Source organism: Cavenderia fasciculata (genome assembly GCF_000203815.1).
Source record: "Cavenderia fasciculata unplaced genomic scaffold Scf_Dfasci-G-o-33e01.r1-3, whole genome shotgun sequence".
Taxonomy (NCBI): Eukaryota; Evosea; class Eumycetozoa; order Acytosteliales; family Cavenderiaceae; genus Cavenderia; species Cavenderia fasciculata.
The window spans coordinates 620,882-648,464 of NW_004457734.1; the positions used below are offsets into that span (position 1 = coordinate 620,882).

Here is a 27,583-nt window from a genome sequence, read left to right on the forward strand (position 1 = left end):
TTTTACTGACAATTGTCAATCGGTTCATAGTTTTCTTGGTGTTGATCCCAAACAAGGACCCATGGCATTTTCACTGGTACGTGATTTTAAAGACAACTATCGAGGTATCTTGCATACAAAGAATGGTGCCAAAACATCATTTGCCGATCACAAATCTATCAATTTTGGTAATTTGGCTAATCTTAGTAAAAGATTAAAACGTAAAAAAATCATTTCTCATCTTGTCAATTTAATGAATAATAATGAACAAAATACTATTAATAATGGATTTAATGTTGAAACTAAACATTTATCATTGGCAAGTAATCAAACTGAATTACAAAAGGAATTATTGTCATTGGAAGAACGTCAAACTACTAGTGGATTCAAATTTGGTATTGTTGTATGTCAACCAGGTCAAACAAGTGACAATGAATTGTTTGGTAACGAATGTGGTGGACAGGAATATGAAGAGTTTTTGGATTTGTTGGGTGACCGTATCGAGTTGATGGGTTGGCAACATTATTCGGCTGGTCTAGATGTTAGAAACAATAGTACTGGTACACATTCACTTTATACAGATTATCAAGGTAATGAAGTGATGTTTCATGTATCTACCATGTTGCCATTTGACACTAGAGCAGACAGTCAACAAATTGAAAGAAAACGTCAAATTGGTAATGACATTTGTGTCGTTGTTTTCAATCAAGGCAAAGATATCTATAATCCAAATATTATCACATCACAATTTAATCATATTGTCATTGTAGTAACTGTCATTGACAGTGAAACCTACCAAGTATCACTTTCTTGCAAGGATGGTGTTGCACTTCCCATAGACCCACCCATTCCATTCCAAGGACGTGTACAAAAACAAGAAATCCGCGATTGGTTACTCACAAAACTGATCAATGCTGAAATGCATTCTCTTCAAGCTCCTTCCTTTTCCCAAAAAATATCTAGAACTAGAGAAACTTTATTAAAATATTTTATTGAACAATATTTATAAAATTTAATAAAATAAAAAAAAAAAGTAAAAAAGGAAAAAAATATATAATTAAAGAATTTGAAAAGTTGATTTTTTTTCCAAGGACAGAATAAATTCACGGGTTTTTTAAAAGCAAAACAAAGCTTGAGTTTAAAAGTATAGGATGTTTATTGCAAGTGATTGGTTTTGTCAACTTGTTGTGACGATATTTAGTTATTTAGAAGAGAATGCTCTTTGCTAGTTCCATATCAGAGAATGCTTACTTATTGTTCATCTATTGTGATCTTTATTACTTACATCTTCCAATGTTGAGAATATAAGGCAAACATGTACCATACAATCGAAAAGTTTATCAAGTCTTGTGATATCTGTCAGAAGGTCAAGAAAGGTGACAAGGGAGGATTCTTGAAATCACTTGAAATACCTGCTCGCAATTGGCTAGAGATATCTTTAGATTTCATGAAATTACCAGAATCAAAGAATGGATTCAACAATTTACTAGTGGTAGTGTGTAGACTGTCAAAGATGACACACCTTATACCATGCACAACTTTTGAAATTGATGCTAAAGAAACAGCTCAATTATTATTTCAACAGGTATTTAGATACCATGGATTACCAATATCGATTGTCTCTGATCGTGATCCCCGTTTCACAAGTGATATGTGGGAATCATTGATGAAGATAATCAACACGAGATTAAAACTCTCAACTCCCGCTCATCCTCAGACAGATGGTCAAACGGAGAGGATGAACCGGACTGTGAGAAGCATTATTACCAAGTACCATGAAGAGTACAAAGAGGAATGGGATAAATGGATCCCAGCAGTGGAGTTTGCTATCAACTCTGCTAAACAATCGTCGACTGGCAAGTCACCATTCGAAATTAATTATGGTTTTCAACCATTCACACCAACTAACTTGGCTTGATTAAACTTGGCCACTTTGTTGTCAAATTCACGAGCTTGCTTTGCCTTTCTTTCAGAAAGTGATTCTTGGTTATTTACTCTACCAAGAGTATGACAAAGATCAGAGGAGTAATTTGATTTCATCCGATCAATCAGCTCTGTCTTCATTTGTAATTCTAGTCAATCTTTCCACCTCCATATTTATTATTATTATAGTTGACATTATTTTTATTATTATTTTGTGGATATAAAAATGTACCATGTTCATTCCACTGTCCATTATCATGACGATAATCTTGACGTTGATACGATTGAGTTTGATCTCTTTGATCTGCCTGACGATGATGCACCATCCTCTCTCCTTGCTCAATTTTTAATTTTTTTTAATTTTTGTTGTGATTCTATTTACAAAAGTTCCCTCTCTTGACATCATTTCTATGTCTTTATTAATATTTTTAATAAGGAAATGTATGTGATAATGGAGAATCGTGCTTTTTTTGTCCATCTGATTGTTCGATGGCTCCATCCATGAGCTTGAAATATTCAAGACTATCCCTTCTACTCAAATCACAGGTGTTGCTGACACTATTCAATTGTCGTCATCAAGTATTTCCAACCAACAATCCTTGACACTGTGTAAGCTAGTGTTGTCTTCTTCAAGGGAAACTATGACCTTCCATCCTTATTATATTAGAGACATTGCACAAGCCGACACAGTTCCCAAAATGGAATTAGTTGTAGTCAAGTACTTGGTTCATTATACATCAAGAGTACTTTGATGGGTGGCTCATTGATACATGTTACAATAGTATCTCACACCACATTTGAAAGCAAATCTTCTGAAATAGAGAAGCACACCCAACTTTCCTTGTCTGCCGAGGCATCATTTTTACTAGATAATCCGTCTAGGGTTTAGGTAGAACTAATGGTCTACTATGATAATAACCCCTGTTTGTTTTGGATCAAGGTATCAAAAAAGTATTTTAATGGGATGAGGTAAATTAATATGAGAAGCCGACCTTGGCAACCTACAAATTATTAAAAGCCCAGATGAATCCAGTACTGTTTATACCCTTAACTTTACCATTAAATCTATAGTAGATGGACAAACCAAAACATTAACCAAGACATTGCTATGACATGGTAAACAATCGTCTCTATCACATCGTTCATACCACGATCATCAATACTATTTGTTTTCAAGAAAAAATTCTTTATATAATTTATTCTTTTTTATTATTCCATTTTTTTTAATATAAATATATACATTTTTAATTAGTAATGATTTCATTTTAATTTAATTTTTAATTTTTAATTTTTAATCTTTTGGATGATCAAAATCAATATTAAATTCGTTTGCTAAAAATAGATCCTCTGTAAATGATTGAGAGGATATTTGAGGAGAGCCAAAAGAAGCTATTCTATTGTTTATCATGTGATTGCCAAGACCAATACTATTACTATTATCAGGATTTAAACCTTCAAAAGGTGGATTGTTGAAATGATCGTTGGATTGTGATGAAACAACAGGTGAAAAGCCCGTAGTATCAAATTTAAAAGAAATTGGTTGTGGTGATTGTGGTATGTTTTGCATAAATGGATTATTTTGATTCTGTTGAATAGATGTTGTTGACGTTGTACTAGTAGTAGTAGTACCAGTTGGTGGATTCATTTGTAGCAATTGTTTAGTATTTGGTGAAGTATTTGGAGATGGTGGAGTGTTTGAACTACTATTATTGTTGATGTTGTTATTATTGAGTGGATGAAGAGGAGGTTGTAATTGATGTTGACTCATATTACTTGTGCTAGTGTTTATGGGTGGTGTAAATGCAGCCGAAGAAGAACTCTTTAGATCATTTAGATTACCACTTGATTGTTGTGATGCCAATGTGTTATTGTTGTTGTGATTATTATTATGAGTAGCACCTGGAGTAGAGGGTGGAGTGTTACTACTGGTAGTTGGTGTTTCAGCAGCCTCGGCAACCATTGGAGACTGGGTGTCTGCCGGTATGTTGGTCGAAGGAGATTGAGGTACACTAGATTTGGTGCCTCTCTTTGTAGATTTGGCCGGTTGATCTTCTGACTTTCTCTTGTTGGCTCGGGTCGTCTTTTTGGGTGCCGCGGCTGCATTGTCTGGTGTACTCGCTGGATCAGATGATTCTGTTGTGGTGGTGGTGGTGGTTGATGATTTTCTTGTTCTTGATGATTTTCCCTTGGTCGATGAAGTTTGTGTTGGTGTTTGTGGTTGTGGTGTTTGTGGTTGTTGTGGTGTTGATACTTGATTCTGTTGATTTTGTTGATTTATTTGTTGTTGTTGATTTGCTATTTGTTGTTGTTGCTGCTGATTAGCTACTATTTGTTGTTGCTGCTGATTAGCTACTATTTGTTGTTGATTTGCTATTTGTTGATTTGGATTGGTTATAATATGACCATTTGGAGAACCTGCAGAAGGAGGATAACCATAACCACCAGGTATTTGACTATATGCTACGTATGGTGGAGGAGGTTGAGCATAAGGATATTGTCCTGGGACGGCACCATAACCAAGGATATAACCACTAGTGGTTGAATAACCCTTTGGCACATAATCTGTCTTTGACCGCATCAAATGAGGATGAGGCATTCCTGGTCCAATAGTAAATTGTTGAGGTGGCATTTGTTGTTGTGGTGGTTGTTGTTGATGTGGATGCATTCCAGGTGGCAATTGACCAACTGGTTGTGGTTGCTGTTGTTGTGGACTAGGAGCAACAACAAGTGGTGGTGATACAGACAAGTCTTTTTTCTTTGGTGATTGACCAACCTTTTTACCTTGTTGTTTTTCTTGTTGTTGTTGAGGAATTGGTGAATCTGGTGGTGGTCCTTGAGGATATCCTCCAATATGAGGGGGTGGAGGAGGAGGTTGGGATGATTGTACAATGGGAGAAACTTGAAGTGGTGGAGATGGGTTGCCAGTATACTGTGGTGGCTTGTTGGCAGCTTGATTGGCAGCTGTTGGAGTCAAATTTTGATAAGTAAATATTTGACTCGATGGTGTCCCTGGAGTACGTGGTAAATTACCAGTTGATGTTTGTAACATTGGTTCATGTTTTACTCCATTTGTATAATAATGTTGTTGTTGTTGATTTGGTGGTATAAATACTCCCATATGTGGATGCATAGTTGTTGGAGTTTGTTGTTGATTTGGTGTAGGTGGTCCATGATGTTGAGTAGGTTGTTGTGGTTGCGGTTGTGATTGTTGTGGTTGCGGTTGTGATTGTTGTACATTACCATTATGATGTTGACCTACTATATGATGTTGTGAATTATTATTATTATTATTATTATTCAAAGTTGGAGGATGTTGTGAATTTGGAATAGTTTGATTTACAACCATATTATGTGGTATTTGTTGTTGTTGTTGTTGTATATATTGTTGTTGTCTATGCCTTGTGATGATATCAGACATTTGTTTAATGGTCGAGTTTTGACCTCGCAATTCCACATGATCCTGTTTATAATAATAGTACTCCCAAAAAATTGCCCACCATTCATATAAAAATCCATCCTTGGCATCAATAATCTTTGGTATATCACCTGCATTGCTCTTTAACAATTCCTTTTTAAACGCATCTCCACTAATAGAATATCCTGCTTTTGTTAAATAATCTAATATATATGCATGAAATCTAAAAAATAGAAATAGAAAAGGAAATAGAAATAGAAAATTAGAAAAATCAATCAATCCATCATCTTTTTTTTTTTTTTTCATACAATTGAGTTGTATCAGTATCTTTTGTCATGTTGTTTCCTTTCTTTAAGTAATTGAATAGTATACAGAGAAATAAAATAAAAAAAAAGATGTTTATATATTCTCTCTCTTTTTTTTTCTTTTTTTTTTTTTTCTAAACGATCATTCAAACTTTCCTATATTAGAGAGTTCTAAAAATAAAACAAAAAAACAAAGTTAATTGTCATATATTATATATATATCTTTCTATTTCTTTCTCTCTCTTACTGATTGATTTGTTGAGGATGTTTTTGTTTTTTTTTGTATGTACAAGTATATCTTTTTTTGTGATTGTTGTTGTTGTTTGGTTGGTTGGTTGTTGATTGTTGTTGGTTAATCTAATTGTACAAAAAAAAAAAGAAAAAAAGGATTATCTATCTACTAGTAGTTTTACTAATCATCATCCCTATTGTCTCGACTATCAATATATAGTAGTAATAAAAGAATTGAAAAGAAAAAAGGTGGTTAGAATAAAGATAAAAAATACCTAGGTTATTTAAATTAAAAACTTTAATGAACCCCTTAAATCTATTTTTTTGAAATTTTTTTTTTTTGGTCAGCTGAAAAAGATAGAGAGTTGGTTGTTGTGTGTGTGTTTGTGTGTGTATGTCACATGATATGATTGGTTTATAATGGCTTTCACACAAAAGTGCACTATAAAAAGATAGATATCTAGATCAAAGATGCATAGACCTCTCTCTCTCTTTCTTTTGTTTGTTCTTTTTACCAAAACAAAGATATTTCAAAAAGTTTCTATAATCTTTTTAAACAAACCATGTTCTATACATGTCTAGTATACATATAACCTCTAATAATAATAATAATATTATTATTATTTATCTTTTTCTTTTTCTTTTTCTTCTTTTTCTTCTTCTTGGTATCAGCTTAATGAAAAGAGTTTGGTTGTTGTTGTTGTTGTTGTTGTTGTTGTTGTTGTTGTTGTTGTTGTTGTTGTTGTTGTTGTTGTTGTTGTTTGTGACTGACTCTTTCTTTCTTTCTTTCTTTCTTTGTTGTATTATATTCTTTCTTACGATTTTAGTAGAGGATGGGGGATGGGGGTTGTATATAATATTATAATAGGGATAGCCTCGACTGGAGCTCAACTACCCTCCAAAAAATTTTAAGGGGTACAAAAACTCAAAGAAAGCTGACCACTATTTTTAATATAGACAAAAATTTTTGCTCGAGCAAGCAGCACATAAAGTTCTAAATCGTCTCATTTCTCTCTCTCTCTCTCTTTGTGAAACAAAGAAATCCGATCCTATCCTATCCAGTCTCTTGTGAGAAAATAAATGTTAACAAGTATACGTGTGACTTTGTGTGTGTCTGTTAGAGTGAAAAAACGAATAGCACCTGGTGTAGTTTTGCAAATTATAAGCCAAACCAAAATAAATAAAATCTCTGGGCAAAGGTGGTCCTTTGGACACGCCACTGTTTAAAAAAAAACGGTGATCATCTTTGCACAAAGATAAAAAGTGTAGAGACAGAGAGATAAACAACAACAATGATGATGACAGAGGCAGGTATGATCGACTCGATGCACGAGGAGAATGTTCAAGTCGATCAACTGCCACTCGTGGTTCCACTCATCGAAGATTACGATCCCCTTGGAAACACCAAACACATCATCACCAAATCTCCCCTACGAAAAAGTAAAAGTAATCATATTCATTTAAATAATAATAATAATAATAATAATAATAGTGGTAGTATAGTTCATTCTTTATCATCATCTTCATTATCACCCTTATCATTTTCAAAAAGAATTGCAATGGAAAAGAAAACAAAAGAGGATTCAAATCAAGAATCATTAATGATGGATGAATCATGTAGTACATCATATCAAGAAAACTATCATTATAATGGCGGTAATGGTAAAAGTCAAACAACTCAATACTTGACACCACCTCGTAATAATCATCATAGTCAAAATCATCGGTCTCCCTCATCTTTTATAACAAGTGATTATGATGATGTTGATGATGATTATGACCAATACAATGAAGACAATGATCAAGACAATGATCAAGATGACTCTTCTTCTTCTTCTTCATCTTCATCTTCATATTACAATTATCATAATAATATAATGGAAGAATATGATGAAAGTGATATTAGTACTCTTAGAGAGAGTACTGGTAGTAAACATCATTCAATTGATTTTTCTTCATCCATACAATCTTCTTTATCTATTCAATCTTGTTTATCTTCCTATCAACAATCAACTTTATATAAATCATCAAGTATAAATAATTATAATACCTATATCAATCAAAATAATCAAAATAGAAATTCAAGTATGGATCATTATCCAAAATTACCACCATTAAATGTAACAAAGAAAAAAAGATTACAACAACAAAGAAAGAGTGATCCAACCAATAATAATACTTCATCTCAACAATTATTAAAGATATCAACAACCAACAAAAAAATAGCTTATCCAGATCATCATAAAGATGATTTCTTTGATTATGTACAAACTACTCCATCTAAAAAACATTTACCTTTGGTTCAACAATCACAACAACAACAACAAAAACAACAAAAACAACAACAACAACAACAACAACAACAACAACAACAACAACAAAATAGATCTATTATTTCGGCAGATGAATATTTTCAAAATAATCAAGAATTTAAACAATTGTTAACAAGGGTTGAAGAAAACTCTAGGTATCAGGCAACACAATTTTATGAATTAATGTATAGAATTCAATCGATTGGTCATCAAATGACTGATTTATTGGGTGAGAATTTAGATATTTATGGCAATTCAATGAACGAGGCATTGGATGAATCGTATGATAGCATGGCCAAAATGAAAACACTGATTAATAATATGGAATTATTAAATGGTGATATCTTTTATATCTATAAATTATCAGATCAAATTAAACAAACTAAAAAAACAATTAAAATCTTGTCCAAATTAATTGATAAATTATAATAATATAAATAAAAAAGTGTTTTTTGTTGTATATATATAAAAGAAAAGTTTTTATTATTCTTTTTTAATAATTTAATTGTCTAATAGACATGAAAGCTTTAACAATATCATTGGTAACCATTGATCTTGCTTGTTGATGTTGTTGATTCATTTGATTCATAATATTAATCAAATAACTTTTAACTTCAGAAGTTAACATTTTTCCTGTTGAATATTTCTCTGCAATATTTGATAAAACATCGTCATCTTCTAAAAAGTAAGTTAAATATTCATAGGGAACATCAACTGCTAAATTTGCACCAAACTTTTCTTGTTCTTCTTTGGTATCACGACCACCTGAAAAGGCATGTTTGGTAACCTTGTCCTTTACTTGTTGAGGGGTATCTGAAAGATAGACTGCCGAGTTTTGATCGGAAGCACTCATCTTTGTATTGTGACCTTGAAGGGCAGGGAAAAACTTGCTATGAATCAAAGATGGCTTTTGGTAACCAAGACGAGAAGCAACATCACGTGTCATTCTAAAATAGGGATCTTGATCGATAGCACATGGAATCAAACATCTAATAGATTTTATCTGATCACCATATTTACCAAAGATATGTGGGAATGAATCTGGAAAACTTGGTGCTGCTTGAATTGGTGGAAATGCAAATTTACCACATGAATCACTATCTCCAAATCCAAAAATTCCCTTTACCTAAAAAGAAAGGAAAAATGTAAATGAAAAGATATATCTTTTTTCAATTTTCTATTTTTCGTCGTACTTGATTTAAAGTAACACATTTACCAATTTTAACAACATTTGGATATAAATATTGAATATAATCCAAATTTGAAAAGATGAAAGTTTTTTCAATATCAAAACCAAGAGCAATAATATCCTTTACATTTTCGACAGTGTAATGAATAGATTCCTCCAATGTAATATCTTTCCATAAAAACTTTTCATCGTTTGTCATTTGAATGACCAATGGTACATTGAATACCTCTTGAAGGTATTTGGTGAAAATAAATGGTACAAGATGACCAAAATGTAATGATCCACTTGATGGTCCTCTACCTGTATATAAATAAAATGGTTTACCTTGTTCATAACAATCTAAAATCTCTTTAAATTCTCTTTAAAATACAAAATATTAATATAAAAACATAGATTTTTAATTCTCTTTTTCTTTTACCTATGAGAAAAAAAGATACCTCTTTTCAAAAAATGATGAGCTTTCTTTTTTGTAAGACGTTCAAAACGATCAATTAGATCTTGATGAATTTTAGTTGAACCAAATTGATCAATCAACTTGTCATAGTTGATTCCTTTGGTTGATGATACTGTCCATGGTGTAATTTCTTGTGTTCCCTCTTCTTCTTGTGATGACTCAACTGTTGGTTGATTTGTATCTGTCATTGTTGTATTGAATGTTTATAAAAAAGTCAAAAGACGATCTTCTCTTGTCTTTGTCTAAAAAAAAAAAAAAAAAAAATTGAGAAAATTGTTTAAAAATAATATCATATTCTTTGTTTATCTCTTTTGGAGTAGTTGAGTATTTCGCAATTTGAGAAGATAAAGAGAATTAATATTCTTTATACTTTATCAAATCTTTTTTGTATACCCTATGTATCTTTTTATTTTTTTTCATCAATCACATGATATAAAGAATCAATTTCAAAAACGCTCTAATGAATAAAAGCTTGCAATAATACAAATAACACAGTTGTGTTTTGAGAGATAAATAATCAATCATATTGAAAATTTTTCAATAATATGGTTTATGTGTGTGGGGGTGGTTACTTTCTTTGTGTGATCCAGTTTCACTCTTTAAATTTCATTAAACCCGATGATCCTCCCTTTTGATCATCCAATCTCTTGTCACATCTGTGGCAACCGAGAGGATGATCCTCCTCAAAAAAAGCCAAGAACGAAAACGGAAACTGTGTAACTCTTGTTACAAAGTAATTACAAACAAACGTCAAACTATTCATTGTGAGGACTTTGTCCATTTCGACCCCCTCGTTCTCCTTTGAAGCCCATGCGTGGCCTCCAACTCGCTCAAGACGATTCTCTAATTTTTTTTTAATTTTGTCAAATTTTCCTCAGCACCTGACCGACAATAAAACAAGCTATCAGCTGTTAACTTTTTTCTTTGTGTTCATCCACTGCAAACTTTACAGGTAAGGTCTTAAAGACAAAGCAGCTCTCTCGTCCCAAAAAAATTCCGACAAAAGACCTATTCTCCGTCTCGTCTATCTCTCTCTCTCTCTCTCTCTTTGTACTATTATCATTATCTCTTACAAAGAAAAAAAATTAGCACAATGAACTAAAATTCATCGGTCTATTTTTTTTTATTTATTTGGTGTGATTTCCATCTCATCTCTTTTTTAAATCCTCTCTCTATTTCATCTCTACTATTTCTCACAAACAACTGCACTACTCTACTACAAATGTTAAAAAAAATAATATTATTTTTTAACCCTACCACGCTCGTCTTTTTGCCAATAATTTTACTCCATCTAGTCGATATGGAATAATTTTTTTTTAATAATTTTTTTCGTACCCAGCTTGTTGCTTCTTCATCTGTTCTCTATTAAATTTTATTCTTTCTATTTTTTATCTCATATCACCTATTTGATAAACTATAAATTCCTTCCAACTATTCTCTTGTCAAATCATTCATTTCAAGTTTATATAACATTACATTTAAAAAATAATAATTTTGTATTTATCTCTTTTGGAAAAAAATTAATAATAATAATAATTTAAATTTTTAAAATTTAAATACCTTTTCTACCTTGTTAAATATATTTAAAAGATTCAAATGACTAATTAAAAATTCTATTTATAGTAATTAGATAAATTTAAAATGGGTAAGGAAAAGACTCACATTAACATCGTTGTCATCGGTCACGTAGATGCCGGTAAGTCCACCACCACTGGTCATTTGATCTACAAGTGCGGTGGTATCGACAAGCGTGTCATTGAGAAGTACGAAAAGGAGGCTGCCGAAATGGGTAAGCAATCCTTCAAGTACGCCTGGGTCATGGACAAGCTCAAGGCTGAACGTGAACGTGGTATCACCATCGATATTGCTCTCTGGAAGTTCGAAACCCCAAAGTACTACTTCACCATCATTGATGCCCCAGGACATCGTGATTTCATCAAGAACATGATTACCGGTACCTCCCAAGCCGATTGTGCCGTCCTCGTCATTGCCTCCCCAACTGGTGAGTTCGAAGCTGGTATTGCCAAGAACGGTCAAACCCGTGAACACGCTCTCCTCGCCTTCACCCTTGGTGTCCGTCAAATGATCGTCGCCATCAACAAGATGGACGAAAAGTCAACCAACTACTCCCAAGCCCGTTACGACGAAATCGTCAAGGAAACCTCCTCTTTCATCAAGAAGATCGGTTACAACCCAGAAAAGGTCTCCTTCATCCCAATCTCTGGTTGGAATGGTGACAACATGTTGGAACGTTCCCCACACATGGCCTGGTACAAGGGTCCAACTCTCCTCGAAGCCCTCGACGCCATCGTCGAACCAAAGCGTCCGGTTGACAAGCCACTCCGTATCCCACTCCAAGATGTCTACAAGATCGGTGGTATCGGAACAGTTCCAGTCGGTCGTGTCGAAACTGGTATCCTCAAGCCAGGTATGAACGTCACCTTCTCCCCAGCCAATCAAACCACTGAAGTCAAGTCTGTTGAAATGCATCACGAACAACTCACCCAAGCCCAACCAGGTGACAACGTCGGTTTCAACGTCAAGAATCTCTCCGTAAAGGATATCCGTCGTGGTATGGTTGCTGGTGACGCCAAGAACGACCCACCACAAGAATCTGAAAAGTTCACTGCTCAAGTTATCATTCTCAACCATCCAGGTCAAATCCATGCCGGTTACGCTCCAGTCTTGGATTGTCACACTGCTCACATTGCCTGCAAGTTCACCACCATCATCGACAAGGTCGATCGTCGTACTGGTGCCGTCGTCCCACGTGAAGGTACCGCTGAAATCGTTCTCAAGAACGGTGACTCTGCTATGGTCGAACTCACCCCATCCAAGCCAATGTGTGTTGAGTCATTCACTGAATACCCACCACTCGGTCGTTTCGCCGTCCGTGATATGCGTCAAACCGTCGCTGTCGGTGTCATCAAGTCCGTCACCAAGAAGGATCCAAAGGCCAAGACCCCAGCTGCTGGTAAGGCCGCCGCCAAGAAGAAGTAAATTATCGATCCAGTTAGTTTAACAACCTCTTGCAATAAATTTATACTATAACCCCAAAACAAACTCTCTTCTTTGTATTCTTTTATCCTTACAACTCTTTCAACTCTTTTATCCTTTCCTTTGTTTCCTTTGTTTCCTTTCCTTTGTTTCCTTTGTTTCCTTTCCTTTGTTTCCTTTGTTTCCTTTCCTTTCCTTTGTTTCCTTTCCTTTCAGTTCCTTTCCTTTCCTTTGTTTCCTTTGTTTCCTTTCCTTTGTTTCCTTTGTTTCCTTTCCTTTCCTTTGTTTCCTTTCCTTTCCTTTGTTTCCTTTGTATCCTTTGTTTCCTTTGTATCCTCCCAGCCATCTTTGTCTCCTCTCTCTCTCCTCTCTCTCTACTCCCAGCCATCTTTGTCTCTCTCTCCGACCAGCGTTGTCTCTCTCCTCTCTCCTCCCAGCCAGATTTGTCTCTCTCTCTCTCTCTCTCCTCCCAGCCAGCTTTGTCTCCTCTCTCTCCTCCCGGCCATCTTTGTCTTCTCTCTCTCTCTCTCTCTCTCTCTCTCTCTCTCTCTCCCCTCTCCTCCCAGGCACCTCTCCTAGCCAAGAGAGGCACCTCTCTTCTCTCCCAGCTTGAGAGGCACCTACTCCACCATTCACCTACTTTACCATCCACCATTCACCTGCTTCAATGGTGATGATGAATGATAGGAGTAGGTTACTACTTGTAGGTAGAGACTCACAATAAGCGGTCCAAATGACGATTGAGAGGTGGCTCTCTTGCCACTGCCATCTCCTCCCAGCCAGCCAAGGTATCCTCGAAGCACCTCCCATACTGCCCATGTGTCTTGGTTGAGTATCAAGACGAATAACTAATGAATAACATATTGGTGAAATATAATCCACAAGGTGGTCATGTTTATTGAGAAGAGGAAGAGGAAGATGAATCAGAGTCTGAAGAGGAATCCAAACCCAACTCAGAATCAGAATCTTGGGGAGGAGAGACTATTGATTGGACCCATGCCAATAGTGGCATAACCTTCCTAACATTGGGATCATTCTTGCAAACAATGAAATGTTTGACGCGTCTGTGATAGACGTAGATCCCAACGGTAGAGTCGAAGAACGGGACGATCGTTGGTTGGACAAATTGGACGACCTCGGGAAAAGTAGACAAAAGGGCCAATATTCTTCCCAGATTGACTGATCCGTTTACTAGAGTAATAAGTATAAGTATGTGATATGTTGGTTTCTTATTGATTGATTGATTGATATTTACGATTGTTCCTATATGATGCTACTATAATGTTGGGAAGAGGGTCAATGGTAGTGTGGGTAACCGCTCCCTCAAACAAATAGGTCCCAAATCTCTCCTCTTGAAGGAGTTCAAGTAATTCACTGTAGAGATGAATTGCAACGGCGTCTAGAGCATTCGACATTGATCTTCTCTCTCGAGTTGCCAATCGGTTGACCAAATTAATATTCTCCATTCCTCTTGTTGTTGTTGTTGTTGTTGTAAAGTATATATAATTGATAGTGTTGTAATAATCTTTGTTTGTAGAAGTTACAACTGATATTGTGAATCACAAGCCATTGCTAGTGTCTGTGTTATTGTTGAGTAAGAGGAGGAGGAGGAAGAGGGGGTAGTTGTGACGCTTGAGCCATCAGAGGATGCCAACCAGTATCGAGTCATCTATCTCTCTCTCTCTCTCTCTCTCTCTCTCTCTCTCTCTCTCTCTCTCTCTCTCTCTCTCTCTCTCTCTTGATGATTCGAGTTAGACTGTTGTTCTTTGTTTCGGTTCAAGAAATAGAGGAGGAGGACGAGGAGGATGAAGGAGATGGGGGGGAGTCAAGGTGAACCCCAAACCAGCGAAAAGAACCATCATAACCATTCTTGATATTATCTTTGCTACTATTCTAGTCTAGTATAGTGACACAAGTCTAATTGACCGCTTAGCGTTCTTCTCTTCACTCTTAGGTATCATAGAGGTGGTTGGCATGAAGTTGGTGTTCTGTTGCACCCAATATCGACTTTGTCTAATACTAGTACTTGTATGTAGTGACACACTGTAGGAGGTGTCTCTAGCTACAAATAGTAACCAGTCTAGTCTTGAGTATGGCCAATGCCATCTTCTCCTCTTTCCTCTCCTAGCACCTCTCCCCTACCTGCCACGGACATGATGATGATATGATGATGAATAAGCTGCAAATGAGTCCTGAAATAATTAGTTGTAATAATGAGAGTTGTAATAATGGAGGTGAAGTGTAATCATAGAGCAAAGTTGAAAAGATAACTGAAAGAGTTGTATGTGTGAAAAATTCATGAACAACAACCCACCAAAAATAATTCCTAAACCCAGGATAATCTCAAGCTCGTAGTGTAGAATTCATAACAAGTTTAGTTTATTGATATACATATATGGACCAAATCAATCCTCTTCTTCTTCCTCTTCTTCCTCCTCTTCTTCTTCCTCTTCCCTGGCATTCTTTTCGTTTTGCTTGTTGATCTTGTTTGCCTTTCTCTGGCCACGTTGCTTGATTTTGCGATAGATCTTGTAATGTGTGTGGCACATGGTCTTGTTGTAAGCGTAGGCAAGAATGAGTTCTTCACAATCCTTATCCTTGCAAGTGTTTGGTCGAAACACCATCCGGTTTGTGAGAGGGATTCCCTTGTCCAGGGAACAATTGGTGCTGCAGAATGGAGTTGGTTTGTCGGCTCTGATCCACTTGCTATCAATATTCATGACTTTGGATCCGCAGTTCAAACAATTGCGGTCGACCCTCTCGATGATAGCAGCGTCTACGATTGGAGGTGGAACAGGTATTCCAATACGAGGATGTGGAATTTCGTCTTCAACAAGCTCTGGGTAACGCATGTACTTGTACTCGCCATCCAACTTGAAGTGCTCGACTACGACAATCGACATGAGTCTGAAAAGTGATAGAAATGAATGATTTAGGTTAGTACAATTGCAAAGATAGTAGTAGTAGTAGTAGTAGTAGTAGTAGTAGTAGTAGTAGTAGTAGTAGTAGTAGTAGTAGTAGTAGTAGTAGTAGTAGTTGTTGTTGTTGTTGTAGTAGGGACATACTTTTGCACTAGTTCGTGATTGCTCGAAGTAACAGTAAAGATAGAGTTTGAGTGAACAGATACATTGTTGTAAACTTGTTCCAAACAACGTACAGCACGCTCGAGAAGGAACTCGCCATTGGGCAATTCGATGTCTTTGAATTTGGCATCTTGGGCAGCCCTTCTTACCAAATTACCTATTGGCTCACGCGAAACGTGTGGCTTGTGGCTATTCTCGTCATCACTCTCACTGTCGGTGTCTTCATCAGCCTCTTTGGCTAGGGCTTGGGCGTCAGCCTCTTCGAGCTTGCCACAAGTATACTCCATGTGTTCTTCCATATCTTCGAGATGTCTCCATGTTTGACAACCTGGGCAATTGACCTGACCTAGTTGGTTGGCACATCTGAATCGGTGAGATTGGTATTGAGTTGTTGTCAATTGATTGTTGCAATTCTTGCAAGTAATAATTTGTTGTTGGTTGTTCTTGTTGTTATTATTGTTGTTGTTGTTAACAGGAGTTGCTTGTTCTTCTTGTTTGACTTTGAATTGATCCCAATATGAATTCATTCTAGCCTTATCACCTCTGATCTCTCCCTCGAGCGCGAGGATTTCACTCTTGAGTCGTTGCACCTCTTCACCACGGTTCGCATACTCGAAATCGGTTTCGTCTTGGATCGCGAAGAATTGTTCGATATCATCGCTGCAGTTGTTGTATCTGGCCTCGAGGGCCGAGAAGATGGCAATGTGTTGACTGACCAAGTCATGCTTTTGTTTGTATTGTCGGTACTTGATTATTGTTTGTTGGCACAAGTCGCGATACTCTTCCTTGGTCATGACATTGGCAGTAGAAGTAGAAGTAGAAGTTGTACTGGTATTGTTATTGTTGTTGGTATTGGTATTGGTATTGGTATTCTTGTTGTTATTGTTGTTATTGTTGTTATTGTTGCTGTTGTTAACAGGAGTTACTTGTTCTTCTTCTTTCTCATTGGCAAAGACTTGATACCAATATGATTCCAATCTAACCTTCTCACATTCGATCTCTCCCTCGAGTGTGAAGATTTCACTCTGGAGTCGTTTCACCTCTTCGTCACGGTCCGCATGCTCGAAATCGGTTTCGTCTTGGATCGCGATGAGTTCGTCTGGATCGCTGCAGTTGTTGTATCTGGCCTCGAGGGCCGAGAAGATGGCAATGTGTTGACTGACCAAGTCTTGCTTTTGTTTGTATTGGCGGTACTTGATTATTGTTTGGTGATGAAAGTTGCGATACTCTTCCTTGGTCATGACATTGGCAGTAGAAGTAGAAGTTGTACTGGTGGTAGAGGTTGTACTAGTTGTACTGGTAGTAGAGGTAGTGTTGTCTATATCCATTAGTACAAGGATAATAGTAAACTAATGAATAGAACTAATTATCTCACAAGAGTGTATTGATTGACGAAAGAATAAGTGGTGATGATGACGATGATGATTGTTGTCGGTAAAGTGAAGAGGAGGAGGAAGAGGGGTGGTTGTGATGCTTGAGCCATCAGAGGATGCCAACCAGTATCGAGTCATCTATCTCTCTCTCTCTCTCTCTCTCTCTCTCTCTCTCTCTCTCTCTCTCTCTCTCTCTCTCTCTCTCTCTTGATGATTCGAGTTAGACTGTTGTTCTTTGTTTCGGTTCGAGAAATAGAGGAGGAGGACGAGGAGGATGAAGGAGATGGGGGGGAGTCAAGGTGAACCCCAAACCAGCGAAAAGAACCATCATAACCATTCTTGATATTATCTTTGCTACTATTCTAGTCTAGTATAGTGACACAAGTCTAATTGATTGTTCTCTCGATTGAGTGCTCTTCACCCCAACAACAACAACAACAACAACAACAACAACTCGAAACCAAAATCCAAAATATATGAAATAATTGCATTGTATAGTTAGATACCACTATAGTGTTGTGACTCTTGGGGGTCTTGTTGAGGGGCGATAGATAGAAGGGACTAGAGGGCACAAGGAAGATGATGGAGAAGAGTGCCAATAGCTTTGCTACCTGCTTTTGCAAGCCTTCTGTGACACGGCCTCCCTCGTTTCCAGTGCTCTGGCGAGCAAACAACCATACACGATTGATTTGGTTCATATCTTGATCCTCGAACTGCTTCCTAATCTGGTCGAGGGATTTGTAATTGTTGTTTCGTTGATTGGGTAAATTTGGTTGATTGTTGTTGTTGTTGTTGTTGTTGTTGGGTTGATTGAGTAGATTTGGTTGATTGTTGTTGTTATTGTTGTTATTGTTGGGTTGATTTGGTTGATTGTTGTTTCGTTGATTGGGTTGATTGTTGTTGTTGTTGTTGTTGGGTTGATTTGGTTGATTTGGTTGATTGTTGTTTCGTTGATTGGGTTGATTGGTTGATTGTTGTTGTTGTTGTTGTTGTTGTTGTTGTTGTTGTTGTTGTTGTTGTTGTTGTTGTTGTTGTTGTTGTTGTTGTTTCTTCTATTGGCCAACAATGCAACATTCATTTGATCTCGCCTGGCGTTACGAACGATGGCTTCGTCATTCCGTACTTTGATCACTCCACGTTTGGCAATGGAAGTCAACACTTTGTTATTTGAGAGGTTGTCGATGGTAATCAAAAATATTGACACATTGGTTTTGTTCCAATCGAAAGAGTGGAACCATTTGGCGGCATCCAGGTAGCAGTTGTTGGCTCCGGCAACATTCTTGAAACTATGGTTGAGTGATTCTATAATAATACAAATGATAGAAAATAATACAATAATTAGTTAATGATTCATTGTCTTGTAATTCATGTATTTGTACAATAACATACTATCTATAGTATCAATATCTGGACAATCTTGAGAGAATCCCAAAAGATAGGAGCCAGAGCGGGAGTTGATGGTGGCATTTCGGGTTTCAAATACAGAGATCAACGAGTCAAAGTATTTGTCAATGATACCATATGGTATATCCAAATATTGAGCACCAAAACATTTGCGGCGAATGTAGGTATGGAGGACCACCTTTTCGGACTCTGTAGGGAACTTGAAGGCAATACGGTTATTGGTAGTCTGTTGGTTCACAAATCGATTGCGTCCCAACAAGTGGACGACTTGCTTCTTGATGAGAAATTTCACCAACAACTTGGTGTTTTCCGTGAGAAGGTTGGCATATGTATCGTCTCTAAACATTCTACGGGTTCTAAGAGTCGAGATGTTGTAGACATTGGGGTCGGTTGCCTCGTCGCAGTATGCCACCAAATATCGAAACAAGACGAACTGGAACCCCACTGGATGGGGCAGAGTTGTGAAGCCTAAAGGAAAGGCGTTCTTTGCATAGACGTATGCAAAGAGGTGACAGACATCAATGTCTTCGAAACCATCGATAACAATCGGACCACCATCATTGTTTGGATCTTGAGAAGATGAAGATGAAGTTGAACCAGAGTCTGAATCTGAATCTGAATCTGAATCTTGGGGAGGAGAAACAATTGATTGGACCCATGCCAATAGTGGCATAACCTTCCTAACATTGGGATCATTCTTGCAAACAATGCAATGCTTGATTCGTCTGTAATACACGTAGATCCCAACGGTAGAGTCAAAGAATGGGACAATAGTCGGTCCAACGATTTGGACGACCTCTGGGAATGTAGACAACAGCGACAATATTCTTCCCAGTTTGACAGATCCGTTTGCTATAGTAATAGTAATAGTAAATAATAGTATAAGTATGTGATATATGATATATTGGTTTCTTATTGATGATTGATTGATATTTACGATTGGTCATATATGATGCATATATAATGTTGGGAAGAGGGTCAATGGTATACCTTTGGTATCTATTGTGGGTAACCGCTCCCTCAAACAAATAGGACCCAAATCTCTCCTCTTGAAGGAGTTCAAGTAATCCGGTGTAGAGATGGATTGCATTGGCCTCTAGAGCATTCGACATTGATTCATATCCTCTCTCTCGAGTTGCCAATCGGTTGACCCAATTGACAATATTCTCCATTCTCTTGTTGTTGTTGTTGTTGTTGTAAAGTATATATAATTGATAGTGTTGTAATAATCTTTGTTTGTAGAAGTTACAACTGATATTGTGAATCACAAGCCATTGCTAGTGTCTGTGTTATTGTTGAGTAAGAGGAGGAGGAAGAGGAGTAGTTGTGATGCTTGAGCCATCAGAGGATGCCAACCAGTATCGAGTCATCTCTCTCTCTCTCTATCTCTCTCTTGATGATTCGAGTTAGACTGTTGTTCTTTGTTTCGGTTCAAGAAATAGAGGAGGAGGACGAGGAGGATGAAGGAGATGGGGGGGGGGAGTCAAGGTGAACCCCAAACCAGCGAAAAGAACCATCATAACCATTCTTGATATTATCTTTGCTACTATTCTAGTCTAGAAAAGTGACACAAGTCTAATTGATTGTTCACTGCTCTTCACACTCGTAAAAGAATAATTGAACCGTAATTCAAAAATTTACCATTATTTCCCTGAGGGTGAAAAGCACTCACTCGAGAGAACAATCCATTAGACTTGTGTCACTATGCTAGACTAGAATAGTAGCAAAGATAATATCAAGCCAAGCTAAATGATGGTTTACCTTGACCCCTTCTCTTCCTCCTCCTGAACAACAGTCTAACTCGAAGCATCAAGAGAGAGAGAGATAGAGAGAGAGAGAGATGACTCGATACTGGTTGGCATCCTCTGAAGTTCAAGCGTCACAACTACCCCTCTTCCTCCTCCTCTTACTCAACAATAACACAAACACTAGCAATGCAAGGATATATCATATCATTCAGAGATACTTTGACTCGTTGACCAGTATCTTTGAAACTCGAAATGCCACCATCAACTCCCGTTGTGGCTCCTATCTTTTGGAATTCTCTCAAGATTTATAGATAGTATGTTGGTACAAATACATGAATCATTCACTAATATTATTATTATATACTCAACCATAGTTTCAAAGAATGTTGCTGGAGCCAACAACTGCTACCTGGATGCCGCCAAATGGTTCAACTCATTCAAAGCAATGTGTCATTATTTCTGATTACCATCGACAAACTCTCAAATAACAAAGTGTTGACTTACCTTGCCAAACGGGTGACCAAAATACGAAAGGTCGAAGCCGTCGCTGCAATGAGGGAATGTAAATTATTTGTACTTTCAAGTAAATGAGTATAGTAGTTGGCAATATGAGAGACATCATAGGGACACCCTTCCAAGAGTGAAACTAGATGTGAGATATTATTGATGACCGATGATGCTGCATCGGTGAGTATCCTATCCAACTGTTCAGTATTGCTATTGGTCGATATCGATGACAATGTCTTGGTATCGATAATGATTATGAGGGAAGTTTGTTTGTCCCAATTGTTGTGATGCGTCTGTTGTAGTTGTTGAATCGATTGATAATTAATCTACCTTTTGCTTCAACAAAACTCAAACAAAAATTATCATTTAATTTGAAATTCTTTCTGAGCTGAAGCCTCAAAACAAATCGGAGCTGATTATTTATATTATTATTGACTACAACAACAAGAACAATAATTCAAAGAGAGAGAGAGGGTGAGTGATTCCTCTTGATGAGAGAGTACTATTGCAATGGAGTATACCCTCTCCCTTCTTCCTCCACTGATCAACAGATCGATATTTGTGATATCTTTGTTGTAGTATCAAGAAGAGACAAACAGGGTTGTATTGGCCATTCAAACTTATCTATTGCTGTTGCTCGATGACACTGCTGGTCCAAAGGTAAGTATATACAATACAAAGTATAAATTGAGTACATCATCAACTAACAATTGAATCTCTTTCACTATCACTCTGACAGAGTTAGATTTGTGCTAGCATTGTAATATAGCAGAAGCTCCTCTCTGCTGCTCTTTCTGTTTCAAGTGAGCCAGCACAAGATCCAAACGGTTCCGGTCCAGTTGTTGTCGAGAACATGGATGCCATCGACGCTTTCCACTTCAAGTAGTTCAAGCAATGATCCAGTGTTGAGATGGGCTGCAATGTTGAAATGAGTGCATTTGCTGTATATCCTCTCTATAGACCGTGGAACAGGTGGTCCTCCACACCTATGTCACCAGAAAGACGTTTGGTCCACACTACTTGAGCATACCATATGCCATCATCAAGGAGTACTTTGGCTCATTGCAAAGTATCATGGAGACAAGAGACGCTACCATCAACAGTCGAAATGATTCTTATCTGTTGGCATTTCAAGGTTGTGAAGAGAATATTCATAGTATGTATTACACTTTGACATTGTTACATTACACTTTGGTATTGTTAATTTACACTTTGACAAAGACAACAACGATAACTAATATTATTATTATTTTAGATGGTACCTTCGACCTTTTGTAGTGCAATTCATCTCTCGACGCCATTGCAATCCATCTCTACACTGAATTACTTGGACTCCTTCGAGAGGAGAGATTTGGGTCCTATTTGTTTGAGGGAGCGGTTACCCACAATAGATACCAATGGTATACCATTGACCCTCTTCCCAACATTATAGTAGCATCATATAAGACCAATCGTAAATATCAATCAATCATCAATAAGAAACCAATATATCATATATCACATACTTATACTATTATTTACTATTACTATTACTGTAGCAAACGGAGCAATCAAACTGGGAAGAATATTGTCACTTTTGTCTATCCAAATCGTTGGTTAATGAGTGGTTGCAGAGTTGGGGGTATGTGGAACATCCTACTTCTTGGAAGAGCCCACGCTGATGGTGTCGAGAGAGGTATTTACATTATGGATTGTGGCTACCAGGTGGTCCACCGTATTGTCTTGGATCAAGGCATCATCAAATTCGTTGATGTTGACTACGCTCAATTCAAACAAGACATGCTCAACATGTCTGAAACTTACTATTTCTACTCAAGTGATATGGGTGGTTATGCCAGTCGGTTGCACACTTCAAAACATCTCATGAAGAATGTGCACACTGACAATCAGGTCAAGGATGCCTTCTCCAAGGCATTTGACCAGGTCAGAGACGTTGCCTTTTGGGCAAGATCGTCCAACACTAGATTTGAAACTGTAGCATGATTTGGTAGTTGACACTCCTGGAGTCCTTTGGTTGACTAGTGGTGCTGGTGGAAGTGGTGCTGGTAGAAGTTGCTGGTAGAAGTGCTGGTGGAAGTGGTGCTGGTGGAAGTGGTGGTGGCAGCTGCCACACTACAGTATCGATGATCAAGCATGTCATTGTCTTGGCGTTTCAAGATTGAGATGATAATGGTATGTATTAATTATTATTACTTTACACTTTGCCACTATCACTTTACACTTTGCCATTATTACTATTATTGCTACCAAAAAAGACAACAACAATAACTAATATTCTTTCATAATTATTAGAAGAAGTTCAATACACCAATGTTGATGGATTGTTAGAAAGTTTACGATGCATGGTGGTGTCCTCAAATAAGAAACCAACAATCTTGACATCATCAACAACAACAACACAACACAACACCTAAAAGAATACAATAATAACCTCGGATGAATTCCAATCTGTGAGATTTGTAATTGACTGTTGGCAGATCAGTACTGAATATTCAACAATCAACAATCGATTCAACAATTCATTACAAATCTCATAGATCGGAATTGATTGACCAGGATGGATCAGTGCCAATCTTGGTGACTGTGTTTCCAAAGCACCTGCTCGCTCTCGGGATATATATAATCATTCATGTGTGACTGTTGTTGTTGTGCTCACGTCATTGTTGCATATTATCGATCGATTATGATCTCTTTATCTAAATAAATGTATACTACTCAAAAGCTTGAACTCCAAACGATCTTTCAATCAATAGTAGAAATAGATTCTTTGATTTGTCAATATTCCCAAACTATTATCGTTTCAGGTCATTCAGTTCTTTGACACCACCGATGGAATCTAATGTACCGAGAAGTCAAGCACGTCAAAGTCTCCAAAAGAATGATCTTCATGTGGGGAAAGTCATCCAATACATAGTATGTATTAATTACTATTGTTACTAATTCATTTACATATATATATCACTCTCTAGAAAACCTAGGATCAGAGATCATGATGACAATGATAATAACAGCAACAAAATTAAGGAATACTTTGTTGTTCGATCTCTGACTACCTACCAGTAAATCATATTCTTGATGAAATCTCGATCCATGCCTGGGGGCATCAATGATACTTTGGCAGGGGTTCGAACTTCCAGAGAGCAATATCGATGGTGATACCACGTTCACGCTCAGCCTTGAGCTTGTCCATGACCCAGACGTACTTGAAGGATTGCTTACCCATTTCAGCAGCCTCCTTCTAGTATTTCTCAATGACATGCTTGTCGATTACTTGCCCATTTCAGCAGCTTCCCTCGAAACCACTCTCGTCAATGTTCAAACAAACAATTGTGGTACAAGTCTGGAAAGTGGTAGTAGTGGTGGTTTACCAAAAAAGAAATGGGGTTGCTCGTTTTGTAAACAGTAATAATAATAAATATATCCATTGAACAAATAAATATTTATATCTATATTCATTTCAATTTCTTCTTTATGTATTTGTAGTAATTGTAATAAATATAATTCAATGGGAAGAATTAGTTTAGATTTGCTAGTAGAAAGTGTATCAAAAGGAATTGAATTGAAACAAATCAAAGCAAAAGAATCCATATCCTTATTGATCGAAAGATCAAAATCAATAGATCCAATTCTATACCAATATTTGAATGTACATACCAAACCAAATGCAATCCTAACAAACCAATATTCATTAATACTATTATATATAGGAGATCCAAAACACTCAAGACAATGAAAAAGAATGGGTATTGATAATGGCAGATAAATTCAAAAATACTAGTACCATTGCCAATGATATCATGACGATTCGTAAACAACTATGTCTATCGATCCAACAAGATTTGGATGAATTCAAAGAGACTGTTACCCAACAACAATCAGTCAAACAGGAACTAAACATCAACTCGAGTCCAACCTTTTCGCCACTCTATACCAGGTTATTACAATTGGAACAATTCCTCTTTCAATTAATTTGAATCGTGACCAAGACCAAAATAAATTACCAAAGAAAATGTTGGTTTATTATTATTATATTATTGACATGTACCGATTATTATTATTACGAGTTTTAGATTCTTATTAATAATTCTCAGTTGAATATGGTTGTTGTGGTTGTTTATCTTTTTGTGATTGTTTACTAAATAAATCTTGTTCTCTCTTTTGTTTCATACGTAATAAATATCTAAGAGAAAAGAAACTGATTAGTTCAAAAAAGATCTTCTTTTCTCCTCTTTTCTTTCTTGTTCTTCTTTGTTACATACTCATCATATTGACACTTTTCATATGCATGTCTTTCATCAGAACATTTCCAAGGTGCATAACTTTCCTTTACTCTACAATTGTTTAATGGTATCAATAAATGAGCACAATAATCTCTAAAGTTTAAAGGAATTGCATTTGCTTCCAATTCTTCTGATGTTGCAATCATTACTAAAGTATATGTATATGTATATGTATATAGACATCATGTTAGTTGTGGTGGTCATATCTTTCTTTATCTCTTTATCTATTCCTTTACCTCTAGTTCCATCTGGTCTAATAGTAAGTGGTGGAGTTTCGTGATGACCCATTTCTCTTATTCTCTTCTTTTGATAATATATATAAACTTAAATATGATCGCAAACTACTACTATTATCTCTTTGCTCACACACCAACACCAAGCAATGACGCTCGATGATCATCATTAAAATTTAATTTTGACAAAATTTCTTTCTGTACATTCAAACTTTTCTTTATCGATTATTAAACAAGTAATAGATAGATAAATAGATAATAGAGAGAGATGGCAGGATTACTTAATAAATTGATCCCACTTGCTTTAACAGTTGGTACTGGTTTATCATTGATTGAAGGTTCAATCTATAATGGTAAGGAGAATGAAAAGAAAAGATAAATAGAAAACAATCATCAGTATGACTTATTCTTCTTCTCTTTTCCTTTTCTATTTAGTTGACGGAGGACAAAGAGCAGTTATATTTGATAGAATAGCAGGAGTTAAAGATGTAGTAGTTGGGGAAGGTACACATTTCATCATTCCATGGCTTCAAAAGCCACACATTTTCGATGTTAGAACTACACCAAGAACCATCAAATCAGAGACTGGTTCAAAGGATCTTCAAACCATCAACATTCAACTTCGTGTATTATTTAGACCAGACACTGAAAAGTTACCACAAATCTTTTCTAAACTTGGTATGGATTATGATGAAAGAGTTTTACCTTCACTTGGTAATGAAGTATTGAAATCCGTAGTAGTAAGTAAAATAGAATCTATATTTGATCGTTATTTCATTTTCTTATTCTTTTCTCTACTCTCTAGGCACAATATGATGCAGGAGAATTAATTACACAAAGAGAAATTGTATCAAGAGAGATTCGTGAAGCATTGACAAAGAGATCAAGAGAATTTAATTTAATGTTGGACGATGTATCGATTACACATCTTTCGTTTTCCCAAGATTTCACAAGTGCCATTGAACACAAGCAAGTAGCTCAACAAGAAGCTGAACGTTCCAAATACGTAGTCATGAAGAATGAACAAGAGAAAAAGGCTGCCATCATTAGAGCAGAGGGTGAGAGTGAGGCTGCCAAACTCTTGTCTCAAGCAATGGCATCGGGTCCAGGTTTTATCGAATTACGTCGTATCGAAGCTGCCAAGGAAATCGCAGAATCTCTCGCAAAGAATAGTCGTGTCACTTATCTACCAAATTCTGGTAACATGCTGTTAAATTTAAATACTTCAAGTAAATAAATAATAAAGTGTAAGGAAAAGATTGGTTATATATAATTACTAGTAATTTAAATTTATTTCTGAAATAAATTCATAATAATAGTTTGGGAATAAAACAATATTGACAGAAAAGAATCTACTATTGATTGAAAGATCGTTTCGAGTTCAAGCTTTGAGTAGTATACATTTATTTAGATAAAGAGATCATAACCGATCGATAATATGCAACAATGACGTGGTCACAACAACAACAGTCACACATGAATGATTATATATCCCGAGAGCGAGCAGGTGCTTTGGAAACACAGTCACCAAGATTGGCACTGATCCATCCTGGTCAATCAATTCCGATCTATGAGATTTGTAATGAATTGTTGAATCGATTGTTGATTGTTGAATATTCAGTACTGATCTGCCAACAGTCAATTACAAATCTCACAGATTGGAATTCATCCTAGGTTATTAGTGCTATTCTTTTAGGTTGTTGTTGTTGTTGATGATCTCAAGAAATAATGGCAAAGTGTAAAGTAACAATAATAATTAATACATACCATTATCATCTCAATCTTGAACCCCCAACTCTGCAACCACTCATTAACCTCCCGAAGAATGGGACAATAGTTGGTCCAACGATTTGGATAGAAAAGTGACAATATTCTTCCCAGTTTGATTGCTCCGTTTGCTACAGTAATAGTAATGGTAAATAATAGTATAAGTATGTGATATATATATATGTTGGTTTCTTATTGATTGATTGATATTTACGATTGGTCCTATATGATGCATATATAATGTTGGGAAGAGGGTCAAATGTATACCTTTGGTATCTAGTGTGGATAACCGCTCCCTCAAACAGATAAAACCCAAATCTCTCCTCTCGAAGGAATCCAAGTAATTCAGTGTAGAGATGGGTTCAATTATTTATTTGTTTTAG

At 36.4% G+C, this 27,583-nt stretch overlaps 14 protein-coding genes across 14 annotated transcripts; 7 read left to right on the top strand and 7 right to left on the bottom strand.

Annotated features, from left to right (window-relative positions):
* Positions 1-61: 61 nt before the first annotated feature.
* Positions 62-988, top strand: DFA_04467 (pleckstrin domain-containing protein; the record flags this gene model as incomplete). Its single annotated transcript, XM_004360143.1, has 1 exon — positions 62-988. The coding sequence occupies one exon, from the start codon at positions 62-64 to the stop codon at positions 986-988; it is 927 nt and encodes a 308-aa protein (XP_004360200.1).
* Positions 989-1,492: 504 nt separating this feature from the next.
* On the top strand, positions 1,493-1,897 carry DFA_04468 (uncharacterized protein; the record flags this gene model as incomplete). The annotated part of the gene is made up of 1 exon (XM_004360144.1): positions 1,493-1,897. One exon carries the CDS (start codon positions 1,493-1,495, stop codon positions 1,895-1,897), a length of 405 nt encoding a protein of 134 aa, XP_004360201.1.
* Positions 1,898-2,051: 154 nt separating this feature from the next.
* Positions 2,052-2,308, bottom strand: DFA_04469 (uncharacterized protein; the record flags this gene model as incomplete). Its single annotated transcript, XM_004360145.1, has 2 exons — positions 2,052-2,240; positions 2,285-2,308. The coding sequence occupies 2 exons, from the start codon at positions 2,306-2,308 to the stop codon at positions 2,052-2,054; spliced, it is 213 nt and encodes a 70-aa protein (XP_004360202.1).
* An 885-nt stretch (positions 2,309-3,193) lies between these two features.
* Positions 3,194-5,654, bottom strand: DFA_04470 (MADS-box transcription factor; the record flags this gene model as incomplete). Its single annotated transcript, XM_004360146.1, has 2 exons — positions 3,194-5,540; positions 5,626-5,654. 2 exons carry the CDS (start codon positions 5,652-5,654, stop codon positions 3,194-3,196), a joined length of 2,376 nt encoding a protein of 791 aa, XP_004360203.1.
* Positions 5,655-7,145: 1,491 nt separating this feature from the next.
* DFA_04471 (uncharacterized protein) lies at positions 7,146-8,542 on the top strand (the record flags this gene model as incomplete). Its single annotated transcript, XM_004360147.1, has 2 exons — positions 7,146-8,446; positions 8,533-8,542. 2 exons carry the CDS (start codon positions 7,146-7,148, stop codon positions 8,540-8,542), a joined length of 1,311 nt encoding a protein of 436 aa, XP_004360204.1.
* A 116-nt stretch (positions 8,543-8,658) lies between these two features.
* On the bottom strand, positions 8,659-9,996 carry trpS (tryptophanyl-tRNA synthetase; the record flags this gene model as incomplete). The annotated part of the gene is made up of 4 exons (XM_004360148.1): positions 8,659-9,291; positions 9,359-9,654; positions 9,679-9,713; positions 9,773-9,996. 4 exons carry the CDS (start codon positions 9,994-9,996, stop codon positions 8,659-8,661), a joined length of 1,188 nt encoding a protein of 395 aa, XP_004360205.1.
* Positions 9,997-11,449: 1,453 nt separating this feature from the next.
* Positions 11,450-12,808, top strand: efaAI (elongation factor 1 alpha; the record flags this gene model as incomplete). The annotated part of the gene is made up of 1 exon (XM_004360149.1): positions 11,450-12,808. The coding sequence occupies one exon, from the start codon at positions 11,450-11,452 to the stop codon at positions 12,806-12,808; it is 1,359 nt and encodes a 452-aa protein (XP_004360206.1).
* Positions 12,809-13,700: 892 nt separating this feature from the next.
* DFA_04474 (uncharacterized protein) lies at positions 13,701-14,220 on the bottom strand (the record flags this gene model as incomplete). Its single annotated transcript, XM_004360150.1, has 2 exons — positions 13,701-13,996; positions 14,061-14,220. 2 exons carry the CDS (start codon positions 14,218-14,220, stop codon positions 13,701-13,703), a joined length of 456 nt encoding a protein of 151 aa, XP_004360207.1.
* Positions 14,221-15,210: 990 nt separating this feature from the next.
* Positions 15,211-15,657, bottom strand: DFA_04475 (uncharacterized protein; the record flags this gene model as incomplete). The annotated part of the gene is made up of 1 exon (XM_004360151.1): positions 15,211-15,657. One exon carries the CDS (start codon positions 15,655-15,657, stop codon positions 15,211-15,213), a length of 447 nt encoding a protein of 148 aa, XP_004360208.1.
* Positions 15,658-15,737: 80 nt separating this feature from the next.
* On the bottom strand, positions 15,738-20,785 carry DFA_04476 (RING Zn finger-containing protein; the record flags this gene model as incomplete). Its single annotated transcript, XM_004360152.1, has 7 exons — positions 15,738-17,237; positions 17,768-18,313; positions 18,334-18,563; positions 18,651-19,517; positions 20,167-20,216; positions 20,576-20,710; positions 20,778-20,785. The coding sequence occupies 7 exons, from the start codon at positions 20,783-20,785 to the stop codon at positions 15,738-15,740; spliced, it is 3,336 nt and encodes a 1,111-aa protein (XP_004360209.1).
* A 294-nt stretch (positions 20,786-21,079) lies between these two features.
* DFA_04477 (uncharacterized protein) lies at positions 21,080-22,903 on the top strand (the record flags this gene model as incomplete). Its single annotated transcript, XM_004360153.1, has 5 exons — positions 21,080-21,184; positions 21,500-21,580; positions 21,690-21,802; positions 21,919-22,076; positions 22,353-22,903. The coding sequence occupies 5 exons, from the start codon at positions 21,080-21,082 to the stop codon at positions 22,901-22,903; spliced, it is 1,008 nt and encodes a 335-aa protein (XP_004360210.1).
* Positions 22,904-23,053: 150 nt separating this feature from the next.
* On the top strand, positions 23,054-24,894 carry DFA_04478 (uncharacterized protein; the record flags this gene model as incomplete). Its single annotated transcript, XM_004360154.1, has 4 exons — positions 23,054-23,092; positions 23,213-23,232; positions 23,674-23,833; positions 24,628-24,894. 4 exons carry the CDS (start codon positions 23,054-23,056, stop codon positions 24,892-24,894), a joined length of 486 nt encoding a protein of 161 aa, XP_004360211.1.
* Positions 24,895-24,997: 103 nt separating this feature from the next.
* DFA_04479 (uncharacterized protein) lies at positions 24,998-25,488 on the bottom strand (the record flags this gene model as incomplete). The annotated part of the gene is made up of 3 exons (XM_004360155.1): positions 24,998-25,100; positions 25,180-25,348; positions 25,437-25,488. The coding sequence occupies 3 exons, from the start codon at positions 25,486-25,488 to the stop codon at positions 24,998-25,000; spliced, it is 324 nt and encodes a 107-aa protein (XP_004360212.1).
* A 213-nt stretch (positions 25,489-25,701) lies between these two features.
* On the top strand, positions 25,702-26,870 carry phbA (uncharacterized protein; the record flags this gene model as incomplete). The annotated part of the gene is made up of 4 exons (XM_004360156.1): positions 25,702-25,786; positions 25,869-26,173; positions 26,239-26,662; positions 26,845-26,870. The coding sequence occupies 4 exons, from the start codon at positions 25,702-25,704 to the stop codon at positions 26,868-26,870; spliced, it is 840 nt and encodes a 279-aa protein (XP_004360213.1).
* Between the last annotated feature and the right edge of the window lie 713 nt (positions 26,871-27,583).